This window comes from Trachemys scripta, chromosome 24 (genome assembly GCF_013100865.1).
Source record: "Trachemys scripta elegans isolate TJP31775 chromosome 24, CAS_Tse_1.0, whole genome shotgun sequence".
NCBI lineage: Eukaryota > Metazoa > Chordata > Testudines > Emydidae > Trachemys > Trachemys scripta.
Window position 1 is genome coordinate 3,720,082 of NC_048321.1, and position 12,000 is coordinate 3,732,081.

General features: G+C 65.0%; 1 protein-coding gene across 1 annotated transcript; it reads right to left on the reverse strand.

The window, feature by feature from the left end:
* Window positions 1-1,117: 1,117 nt before the first annotated feature.
* Window positions 1,118-11,627, reverse strand: TOMM40L (translocase of outer mitochondrial membrane 40 like). Its single transcript, XM_034756788.1, has 9 exons — window positions 10,611-11,627; window positions 10,083-10,150; window positions 9,370-9,462; window positions 7,646-7,747; window positions 5,025-5,130; window positions 4,513-4,635; window positions 4,087-4,163; window positions 3,899-4,001; window positions 1,118-1,387 (listed from the first exon to the last, which is right to left on the reverse strand). Exons 1-9 carry the CDS (start codon window positions 10,714-10,716, stop codon window positions 1,248-1,250), a joined length of 918 nt encoding a protein of 305 aa, XP_034612679.1. The 5' UTR covers window positions 10,717-11,627; the 3' UTR covers window positions 1,118-1,247.
* Between the last annotated feature and the right edge of the window lie 373 nt (window positions 11,628-12,000).

Below are 12,000 nucleotides of genomic sequence, written 5' to 3' on the forward strand. Positions count from 1 at the left end.
AACAGGAGTGCCCAGTGTGCTGGGGAAAGACGCACGTGACTCCTCCTGCCCATGGGGAGGGGGTTTAAGGTTAGCATGGGCATGTGTGGGCAGAGGGGACGTGCTAGGCCCAAGGGGGGTAATGTGAGCTATGGGGGGAGCTCCTACACTGTGTCCAGCCCCCCAGGCATCCCAAAGCACATCGCCCCCACTCACGTCCCTGCCCATCCTCCCCCTCAGCCTGCCTGGCCTTGCCAGCTCTCTGGGAAATCACCAGGCTTCTTTAGGCTCCTGCCCTTCCAGCCGGCCAAGGAGCACTGTGCGGCACCAACCCAGAGATGCCTTGCATGGGCTGGAGCCTACGTGGAGTAGTGCTGCTGCCCTCTAGGGGTAGGCTCAGTGCATCCAGCTGTGTCCAAGGCCCCATACTGCTCAAGCTCAGGGGGAGTCCCCCTCACTTTTAAAGGTGCTCCATGCAACAAGGCCCTGAGCAGTGGGGCAGACCTGGGCATGGAGAGGGTCCCACCCCATCTGTGCTTTCCCCGCTGAACCTCTCCCAACCTGCTGCAAGGATTCCTACAGGAGCAGAGAGCTCCCAGCCCAGCCCAGGCTCTGAACAGCCCTACAGAACTACCTTGAGGAGTATCCAGCCCAGCCAAGCCCCAGCAGAAGCCGGGGGACACAGTAGGGGCAGCAGGATGGAGCAGTCGGGTGGTGGGTGTCCAAGTCCTATCCCCCAGCCACTGACTCCAGCCACCCTTCAGCTCAAACACTTTAATTGGGTTCCAAGCCATTGTACACGGAGTGAGAACATCACATAAAGGGGCGGCCCCCCGAACTCCCCCACAACACAGGGCCCCCTGCCCAGGGCACAGAGATGCAGCACCTCCACCGCACAGCCCCGAGGGGGACTCGGCCAGCTGCATGGGGGAGGGGAGGGAGATGCCCATGTGACGTCCCCTCCCCAGCTCAGCCGCCTGCAGAGAAGGGCTTGGTGCGGGGAGGGGAAGAGGTGCCCCCCCAGATGCCCTCTGGACACAAGAGCGGCCACTCAGGGCAGGACTAGCTGCAGGGCACTGGCTCCATGGCACAAAGGCTCCCTGAGGCAAGAAGGCGGCGGGGAGGCCTCCGGCCCCCCAGGCTGCGGTGAACGGCCCTGCCCCACGCACACGGCCAGGATCCTGCTCCCACCGGAGCAAACCAGTCAGAATCCACTTGGTGCCAGGCTCTGCCCTGCCTCCAGCAGCTGGGGCGAGAGCACTGCCCCCTCAGCCCACGATGACGCTGAAGCCACAGTGGAAACGGTTCTTCCAGTGGTTGAGGAAGGCGCCCAGGGCCAGGGTGACGGGCAGAGGCAGCAGCTTCTTCTCCAGGACGCCCCCCACGCACCAGTTACTGTCCAGGAGGCCTGCAGAGGAAGGGACAGGAGCCACTGGGCAGCTGGACGCATCCCCACCCCCAGCAGCCGAGAGAGACCATGCCCCGGAGCCCAGCCCCCACAGCTCAGACCCCCCCTGCCCCCCATTCCCAGCTGGAGAAACCTCGGTTGGGTCCCAGACTCCAGCTCATCCTGCTCCGCCCCAAAGCCCAGCACAGGGCTGCTCCTGGCCCCGCTCCCTGGGGCTCCAGCCAGCTGCGATGGGCTCCTAGCCCTCCTCAGTGCCCAACAAACACAGCATGTCCCCCCTGGGCAGTGGAGCCTGCTGGGAGCCCCAACAGCACAGCGGGCGCCTTGGGGCCATGAGCACACCCCCAGCATGCCATCTGCCTGAGCCTTGGGGACTCCTCCTCCCTGATCCCAGCTCCTCTGGGGCTGTTGCTGAATCAGGGGGGTCAAGGGCTGGGAACCCCAGGCCAGAGGAGCTGCCGATGGAGCAGGAGGTGCCAGACAGAGTGCAGGGAGCCGGGCTGGGGTGGGGGGGAGCAGCCAGGCAGCCCTGAGCACACTCAGGGGGCACATAGACGGGGAGCTCTCCCGGGGCGAGGCTGAGTGTTGATCAGCTGCTGCCCCCTGGCAGCTGGGCGCGAGGATGTTTTGCGTCCTACGTGAAACTTCCACCTTGTACCCTCCCTCCTCCCCGAGCCCTGCGGCAGCTCTCCCCCCCCTCCCCCCCCCCCCGGAGCCCCCCCCCCGCAACCTCTTCCCCTGCCCGCCCTGAGGTGCCCCCCCTTCGGCAGCTCCCCACCCCCCCGGCCCAGGGAGCCGTGCGGCAGCTCCCCACCCCAGCTCACCTCTGCTCCACCCCCTCCCTGAGCCCTGCGGCAGCTCCCCACCCCCCCCCACCCTGAGGCACCTCCCCTGTGGCAGCTCCCACCCTGCCCGGGGAGCCATGCGGCAGCTCCCCACCCCAGCTCACCTCTGCTCCGCCTCTTCCCCGAGCACGCTGTCGCTGCTCCACTTCTCCCGCCTCCCAAGCTTGCGGTGCCAATCAGCTGTTTGGCGCTGCAAGCCTGGGAGGGAGAGAAGCAGAGCGGGGCGGCATGCTCAGGGGATGAGCGGAGCAGAGGTGATCTGGGGCGGGGAATTCCCCTGAGTACCGCCCCCACCCTCCCTTACTTGCTGCAGGCGGCCCTCCCTGCGCCCCCCTGCCCCAGCTCCCTCTGCCTAAATGCTGACGATGACCGGGGTGGCCAAAGATCCAGCCGCCAGGGTCGCCACGGAAGAAAATGCCGCCTCCCAAATGCTAGCGCCCTAGGCGACCGCCTAGGTCGCCTAATAGGTTGTACCGGCCCTGCCTGGCAGTCCCATGGGCCAAGTCACAGGGCACACTGGCTGCAGTCTCCACCCCTTGTGCTCCCAGCACTCAATGCAGTTGGGGGTGGCCCCACACAGCCAGATCTGTGCCCCGCTCCTGCAGGAGAAAGCCCTGCCTCATGCATCCTTTGGGAGAGAGCAGCGCTGGCTCAGGAACAGGGCCTTTCCCCTCTAGGGGGCGCCAGCTCCAATCCAGCCCAAGGGCAAAGGGATTGACGTGGGGGATATTGGCCCTTTCTCCTCTAGGGGGCGCCGGCTCTGATCTGGCCCCAGGGAAAGGGAAGTGACTGGCTCAGGGGATGTGAGTCACAGGGCTTTTCCCCTCTGGGGGCACTGGCTCTGATCTGTTCCAAGGGTGAAGGAACTGACCTGGGGGATGTGGGGCCTTTCCCCTCTAGGGGGCGCCATCTATGGTCTGGCCCCAAAGCAGGGGTGCTTACTGGCTCAGAGGGAGATGGGATATGGGGCTTTTCCCCTCTAGGGGATGCTGGCTCTGATCCAGCCCTGGGGTGGAGGGACTGGCTGGCTCAGGAGAGATGGGATATGGGGCCTCCCCTGTAGGTGGCTCTGACTCCGATCCAGCCCTGGGGGTGGGGGACTGGCTGGCTCAGTGTGGGGGATGGGAGATTTCACAAACCCTGGGCAGAAGCTTCTAGCCCTTTTCACTAATACAGCCTTACACACAATGAAGGCGGATGGGTCGCTACTGCCCCCTACTGGATGGGATACGAATAGCTCTGCGGTGTGCAATAAGGGTAGCTCAGGGACTCTAGGCCTGGGCCTCTAGGTAACTGGGGGGTCTGCTTCCATGCTTGCTGCCGCGAAGCCCCAGGATGGTGCCGGGAGCTGGACAAAGAAGCTGGCACAGAGGAGCGAGGGGAGAGCGGGTATGGGACAGGCCTGGGCCAGCCCTCAGCAAGCGGGTGGAGGGGATCAGAGGCCAAAGCCCCTGAGTTGACCCCAGCTATGAACATCCTCAGTCCAAGTCCCAGTCAGCTCCCGCCAGGACCACGCAGCCATGTTGGGGGAGGTGTGAGCTTGGACTGTGAGGGCAGGGAGTTTGTGGGTCCAATGGCCCTGGAGACGCCCTGCCCCCTGGGAGAGGCTGGCACAGCCCTGGACAGCCCCCTGCCCGAGTGGGGGCTGGCCCGGCTCCGCACTTACCTCGGAAGACCACGTTGGCCGGGGGCAGGTTGAGCTGGTAGCCGAAGGCGAAGGTCGTGTCCTGAAGTCGGGTGTTGGCCTCCAACTCCACCCCGACCTGCACCTGCAGGGGAGGAAGCGCAGGGTGAGGGGTGCCCCATGGCTGCCCTGGAGGATGGGGGCAGCCCCCTGGGGGTGGCCGGGCTCACCTGCTCGTTGGCTCTGTGGTAGTAGCTGGCATGGGCCCCGCCATAACCAATGTTCAGCGTCGCCACCCACTTGCGAGCTGCAGAGATATAGAGGGAGTGAAGCTGGCAAGGGGGGCAGGGCTGGCGAGGGGCTTTAAATCACTCAGAAGCGTGCTGGGGTGGAAGCCTGGCTGGGAGGGGACAACTCGGGTAGGCGCTGTACAGGCTTCCCCTGCGTGCCCCTCTGTGCTGACCCACAGCCCCTGCTATCCCAGCCATTGCTCCCCAGTCCCACTCCTGCCCCCCCGCGATGGGTCTCTAAGCAGGGATACCAGCTGTGCCATCCCATGACATTTCTGTGCTCCAGGGCTGGGACAGCCTCCCCCCCTTTCCCCCCAAGCTCAGCTCTGGCACAGGCAGGGGGCAGTGACCAAGCCAGGCTCGTACCCGTGTACTTCCCTGCCAGGGTGACGATGGCGCCCTCCTCGCCCGGGCGCCGGTGATACACCATCTCCCCGCCCAGCACCAGCCGTGAGGTCACGCTCTGCAGGAAGTGCGCCACCACAATGACTGCAGGGGGGGAGAGACCGTTAGCATTGCACTCCACAATCACCGCCCCACCTCCTGGGGCCAGCCGACGGGAAACTGAGGCACTGAGCAGGGAGGGGCCTGCCCAAGGTCACAGAACACAGGAGTCCTGATTCCCAGCCCTGTACACTAGCCAACACTCCCCTCCCCATCTGACATGGGGGGGCTCATCGCCCCACTGCTAGCCCCAGAGCAGCATGGCCACAGGGCTGGGCACCAGGCTGTCCACACCCTGTAGGGGAGGGGAGGCTGCTCCGTGCCAAGCCCTGGGCTGCAGGTCTCGGGCAGGAAGAGGGTGGAAGGAGCCAGTGGCAGGAGAGTTTAGGACAGGAAGTGAGGCAGGACAACGGGGCCCACAGGCTGAGGCTCACCTGATTGGCTGAGCACATCGGGGTTGCTCAGCGTCAGTGTGGCCGTGTAGTCATCGCCACGGAGCTCCCCATCGAACTGCCACGTCACAAACCGGGCCTGTTGTGTCTGCAGGGAACGGCGGGGGCTTAGCCGGGGGTGCGGCACCCCCTGCCCCAAAACCCGCCCCACCCTTCCTCTGCCCTGCCCCACCCTCCCCACTATATGCCTGCCCCATCCACATCACAGCCTCACCCTATCATAGCCCCACACTCTGCCATGTTCCACACCTCACCCATTGACCCCATCTCATCACCGCCCCATGCCTCGCCCCAAAGCCACACCACCAACCCTGCCCCAACCCTTGCCCAACGCCCCAACCCATCACAGCCCCATGCCCAACAGCCCCACACCTTGCCCCATGTCGTCATACCATCATGAGGGCTCACCTGGGGAGCAGCAAGTAAATCTCACCTCTATCCACTCTCCTTCCCTCAGCAGCTGGGGCCATGACCTGACTGTGGCCTCCCCTCAAGCCCCTTGGAGGGCCCTTGCTAGGGCTCCAGGTACAGCTTGGCACAGGGGAAAGCAGAGCCAGACCCTGGCAGAGACGAGCAAACCCAAAGGAGGTCCCCACCCAACCCAGGGCAGCTCCCTCGCCTCACTATGATCATAGGGGGCATTCCTGCTCCACCCAGCTTTCCCCTGGCCCCGTCCCAGGAGCTCCACCCAGCCTTCCCCACTCCCACCCCTCAGCCCTAGGGTGCTCTGCCCCCCCACCGGTGCTGCACCCAGATTTACCCCTGCATTTACAGCCTCCCCAGGGAGTTCCAATTAGCAGGGATTAAGCCCCGTACGATTGGTGCCACTGGGACACACCCAACACCCAGGGGTGCGTTGGGCAAACTCTGCTCAAGGGGGCAGGGGAAGCTTGGCACCAGAGGGGATTTGATCCCTTCCCAAGCACAATGCCCTCATGATGGAGGCTGGTGAGCAGGGTCTGGCTACAGCCACAGCTGGAGACACACAACCTGTGGCACCACGTAGGGATTGTGAGGGGCCCAGCCAGCTGCTGGGAAAGAACACTTGGCCCCTCCCCTGCAGACTGCCAGGGGCAGTGCCCATACACCCCCCAGGGGAAGGGGGCTGGGCCCTGTCACCGTCACCACTGCAGAGAGGGAAACTGAGGCACAGCACCCGCCAGGCAGTGTTAGAACAGGCAAGGGGAACCCAGAGTCCTGGTTCCCACCCCTGCTCTAGCCACTACTCCATGCTGCCCTCATTGCTCCAGTGCTTCTGCATGGAGCTGAGAAACTGGAGCCCCTCTCCCAGCCTCAGCCCTCTCCATTCCAGCCCAGGGCGCCCGAGGCAGTGCAGGGACTGGCTGGGCTCCAGCCCCCCACGGCTCTAGGGAGTCAGTGCGGCCAGATTAGCAGCTGGGAGAGCGCGGCAACTGCCAAGGTCCTAGCGCTTAACTCTCAGCGTCAGCACTTTGAACAACACACACACGGCCATGCCCTACCCCGCCCCCCCATCTCCACACACAACCAGCCCCTCTCCTTCCCACACCCTGCTCCCCCACCTCCACAACCCCCCAGCTCCCCCACCTCCACACACACGGCCAGCCTCCCCAACTCTGCCCCATGCCCTGCCCCCCCATCTCCACACACACACCCAGCCCCCCTCCATCCCATACCCTGCTTTCACTTCCACAACCCCCCAGTCTCCCACCTCCACACACGCCCAGCCCCCCTCTGCCACACACCCTGCTCCCCCACCTCCACACACATGCCCAGCCCCCTTCTGCCACACACCCTGCTCCTCCACCTCCACAACCTCCCACCTCCACCTCCTCACCTCCACACACACTGCTTCCTGCACCTCCACACACATGCCCAGCACCCCCTCTACACGCACGCCCAGCCCCCCCACCCCTCCACACACGCCCAGCCCCCCTCTGCCACACACCCTGCTCCCCCCACCTCCACAACCCCCCAGCCCTCACCTCCACACCCTCTGCTCCCTGCACCTCCACACACACACCCAGCCCCCCCACCTCTACACACATGCCCAGCCCCCTTCCTCCCCACACCCTGCTCCCACTTCCATAACCCCCCAGTCCCACATCTCCACACACACACAGCCCCCCCTCCTTCCCACACCCTGCTCCCCCACGTCCACAACCCCCAGCCCTCCCTCCTCACCACACCTTGCTCCCCCCACCTCCACACACACGCTCAGCCCCCTTCTGCCACACACCCTGCTCCTCCTCCTCCACAACCTCCCACCTCCATCTCCACACACACGCCCAGCCCCCCCACCTCCACACACATGCCCAGCCCCCATCTGTCACACACCCTGCTCCCCCCACCTCCACAACCCCCCAGCTCTCCCACCTCACACACACACACAGCCCCTGTGCCATGCCCCCATTCCTCCACACATGCCCGGCACCCCCACTGCCATGCCATGCCCTCTCCCCCACACCGCGCATCGCCCCCCCACTCCTCCAACACACTCTGTCCCCCACTCCACCCACGCCATGCCCTGCCTCCCCATGCTACACCCGCATGCCATTCCCCCTACATGCCCTGCCCCACACCCGTCTCCCCCGCTACCCTGCAGGCCCAGGGCGCGGCCTCACCTGGAAGACGGCCTTGGTGCGGATCCGCTCCGCCACCAGGTGCAGCACCTGAGCATTGAGGCTCCCGCAGTTGTCGATGTCCCCGACAAGCATGGGGAAAGTCTGCAGAGAGAAGGGGCACGGCGCTGGGATGGGCTACGCCGGGAGGCGCTGGGTCTCTTTGGGGGAGCCCCATGCCAGCTGCACACACCCCAGAGACGGTGCAGTCAGCAATCCTGGGGGTCCCCAAGCTGTGGCAGGGGAGCCACCTGCCTAGGGAGCTTTCCCTCCTGCCGTGCTCCCACTCTGTTCGGTGGCAGCGTGCAGCAAGTCTGCCGGGTCTCCTCAGCCTGGCTCCTGGGAGCACTACCTATGCTGGGGGCCTCCGCACCCCATCCCAGAGCTGGAGCTCTGCCCCCATCCCATGCCTCACACACACCTCCCACGCCCTGTCTCCTGTGCACACAGGCCCTAGCGTGGACTGAGCACAAGCTGGGCTCTCCTGCTCCCTCTGGTGGCACCTTCCAAGCTAAGCGCTTCCAAAAGGAGAGAGCGGACAGGGGCTAAGCCCCAACACTTCAGCCTGACCCCCATTCCCACCCCTCTGTCCACAGCCTCAGGAACACGCCCCACACGGACGAACACACAAACATGCCCAGCCCAGGCCCAGGCCCAGCCTCCAAGCCAGAGCACTGGCCCACACACACAGCCATGCCAATCCCGTCGGGGGGGCGGCTGCCATCTCTCAATGTTCAAATATCTCGAGTCAGGCTCCAAAGCACTCTGCGATGGCTTCAGAATGAGGGGAGCGCTGGCTCCTTTCCCTCGCCTGGGGCCTTTGGGGGGTTCTCTCCCTGGGCGGGAAGCCCATTCAGCACTGGGCCCTGGAGGCAGCTCGGCTGGGGGGCCCTGCAGCATCCAGCCCTCCTCCACTGCACTGCAGCATGACCTGCAAGGAGCCCCCCACCCCCCTGCAAGGATGGGGGGGAGAGCGCTGCTGCTGCCATGGGTCCTATGCCCCTCAGGCACCTAGTTTGCCCAGCACCCCCTGTAAGAGCCTGGCAAGACGGTGCCAGCTGGATGCCCACATGAGCAGGATCCACGGATTCTAACCCAGACGGGGGGTGAGCGACAGGGCTGGCTCCCAGAGGCTGCTGGTGGCAGCTCATACGTCCACCCAGCAGGCAGAGGAAATCTCCACTGTGGCTCAGTCACTAACCTGCCAGGGAATGCAGCCTATGTGGGGATCCCAAACATCCCTCAGCAGGGGACCCCTCCCACTGCTGGGGCAGAAACACCAGGGTCCCAACCCTCACCCAGCTCCCTGTGAAGAGGCTGAGGCCTTGACCACCACTAGCATCTCTCCCAGCTCTGCTCCTCCCTAGCACCAGAGCGAGCCATCAGCGTTCACGGACATGCTTCATACACCCTCTGCCCGCTCAGGGAGCTCCGGATCAAACCTGCTGCAGAGACGGGGGAAGGGATCCAAGTCAGTCAGAGAGGGGGGGATAGAACCCAGGAGTCCTGGTCACAGCCCCCTGCTTTCATGGGGAGATTTTCTAGCATGTTCAGTTGCCACCAAGTACATTGGAGGATCCCCGCCCCCCATCGAGAACAAGGAGAGCTGTGGGGTGCTGAGATCTGGGCATCTCAGACCCCACTCCATCTTGGTGCTGGGAGCTGAGCTTGGACGCCTGGCTCCCAGCCCCTACTCCCGCCCCCTGCGCATTTGGGTCCCAGCTCACCTCGGTGGGGCTAAGCTGCCGGTCTCCTACGTAGGTGGTGTTAAAGTGGTAGCTGGACTGGCCGACTGTGCTCATATGAACGGTGTGGGCGACCTGGGGAGGACACAAGGGGGTCAGGCTGTGCTGGGGTAGGATGCTGTGTGCAACCCTCAAGGGCGCCAGCTCCTTCCAGCCCAGCCAGCGTGGACAGTGCCACCTGATCACCGCCCCTCCCAGCCCAGACAGTGCTCCCCTTCTCCAGCGCCTCCTCCATCTCTCTGAGGCTGCAGAGCCCAGAGAACACAGCCCCCCATCGGCGACCCAGTGTGAACCTGCTTGGTTGCACTGCACACTGGGATGTGTAGTCTCCAAAGGCCGCACCCTCAGAGCAAACAAGAGGGGTGGAGGAGGCGACAAAGCCCCGGCTCGTTGTGCCAACCCCTTGCCCAGATCCCAGCAGCATCTTCACCTCGACACCCAAGCCACTGGGAGGTGTTTCCCAAACAGCCTGTCGATGGGTATCCAGCTAGTGGGTTTGAGCCCAACTCCGAGAGGGAACATGCCTACATCCCCCATCTCCATCCCTCCAGGCTCTCCTGGCTGCCAGACCCTGAAGAGGGGCCAGGCATGCACCGGAAGGGGCCCTCCAGCTCCATGGGGGAAGCAGGTACTAAGCTAAGGCCTGGAGGGTCCCGGGGAAGGGAAAGCAGTTGGAGGCACGAGCTGCAACTGACCTGGAAATGGTTGTTCGGGGCCTTGTTGAGGATCAGCTTCACCCCTTCCATCTGCTGGGGGAAGACTTCTGCAAGGAGATGGGGCGGAGGGGGCTTAGACACACAGCACAAGGGCCCACAGAGCCAGAGACAGGGCAGCCGGCTCCTCTGTGCTCCAGGCCCCACAGCCAGGGCTGAGCTCAACAAGGACGAGTCGGAGGAATGGAAACTTGGGGTCTTCACCCCCATCCTCCCTAAACCGTTACTAATCCAGGGCTCGGACCTCAGCTTCCCCAGCCATCTAACACAAGTTAACTACCTCCCGTCTGCACACGGTCACTCGTAGTGCTGCCAATCACAGAACGGGACCCCGGAAACACAGGCGAGCCGAATGCCACAGCACCCCTGTTATGGGAGGCTAGAGCAGCTGGGAGCTCCCCGCACAGCCAGTGCCCCTGCCCTGGTACCTGCAGCACCCCCTGCTGTCAGAAGAGCACTCTCCAATCCCCTCAACATGCCTCTGTCACAGGAGAGGTGGCCCAGACTCACCTTTGCATTTCCGATGGAGCTCATCGAAGCTGCCTGGGTTGGTAAGCGGCTCCTGCCGGCGCAGAGGTCTGTGCAAGTTGAGCGCTGGTGCCAGCACGTTCCCCATCGCCCCGCAGGCCGTGCCGCCTGGCCCTGGGATGCAGGGGTGTAACCGCCCTCCAACCCACCCTCAAATCTCTGCCTCCAGTCCGAGGAGGAAAGACCCGGAGAGTTTGGGATCAGCAGGTGCCCGCGGATTCCCCAGTCAGAGCACACCCAGCTGCCCCCTGCCCCAGGGACCTTACGCACATGACACCCAGCGGGGTCCAACACCTGCACGGAGCTGTCCCCACTCCCCAGCCCTTTGGGCCAGCACCCCGCAGCACAGCTCGGAGCCCGGGAGGGGGGCTGGCTGCCCACAGGAGCTGGGGTGCACGGGGGGCAGGGTGTCCTGAGGTGGAGAGAGGGGGTAACTGCCCACAAGGCAAGGGGGAATGGGGGGCTAGTTGTCGGGGGGCAGGCTGCCCTCGGTGGGGGTTGGAGGGCTAGTTGTCAGGGGGCAGGATGGGCAGTGGGATCAAGGGGAGGGGATGTAGGGGTGCGGGGTTGGGGGTGCTGGTGTAGAAGGAACTCCCCAGGCAGGGTTTGGGGGGGCTGGATGCAGGGGGCTCCCCAGCCGGGGGGCTGCCCCGCACGGTGCCTCTGGGCGCTGCCGCCCCGGGCTGGCCCCCGCCCGGCGTTCACACGGCCCGGCCCCCTGGCTGGACTCCGCTCACCCTGAGCTTGTTGGGCGCGGCCATCTTGCGCCCGGGCCCCGCCCCCGCAGGAAGTGGCTTCACGGGAGCGGCCGCCGCCCCGGACGCCATGTTGGAAGCGGGCACCCGCCCCCCATGTGCCGTCGGGCTGGGGGCGAGGGGTCGGGCACGCGGGTCCCTGGGGGGCACGGGGTGAGCGGAGCAGCTGTTGACGGAGGCCCCGGGGGCTTTGCCGGCTCACTGCTTTGTACCGCTTGTTCTCGGGAATTAGCCCTTGTGCTGCCAGGCGCCCCTCGCCCTGGTCTCCCGGCCCCGCCCCGGCAATGCCTTGGGGTTTGCCCCCCTCTGACCCATTGCTGTGCTTCAGCGGGCCCGGACGGGCCACGGAGGGACCAGGTGCTAGAGCCGGGTGTGGCACCTGTGACCCTGGACAGCTCCCGTTGCCTAGGGTTACCATATTTCAACAATCAAAAAAGAGGACACGGGGTGCTGCCCTAGCCCCGCCCCCCTCAGAATCCCCTACCTGTCCCCTGACTGCACTCTCCTGAGACCCCTCCACCCTAACTGCCTCCAGGACCCCAACCCCTATCTAAGTGTCCCTGCTCCCTGTCCCTGTCTACACCCCTTCTCCCAACAGCCCACCCCAGAACCCCTGA

What these genes read in the sequence shown, in the direction of transcription:
- TOMM40L (XM_034756788.1), bottom strand. Translation starts at nt 10,716, where the DNA reads ATGGGGAACGTGCTGGCACCAGCGCTCAACTTGCACAGACCTCTGCGC. An exon ending in GCTCCATCGGAAATGCAAAG is followed by an intron (nt 10,151 to 10,610) that starts GTGAGTCTGGGC and finishes ATCTCCTTGCAG; the next exon opens with AAGTCTTCCCCCAGCAGATG. An exon ending in ACCACAGAGCCAACGAGCAG is followed by an intron (nt 4,002 to 4,086) that starts GTGAGCCCGGCC and finishes CCTCCCCTGCAG; the next exon opens with GTGCAGGTCGGGGTGGAGTT.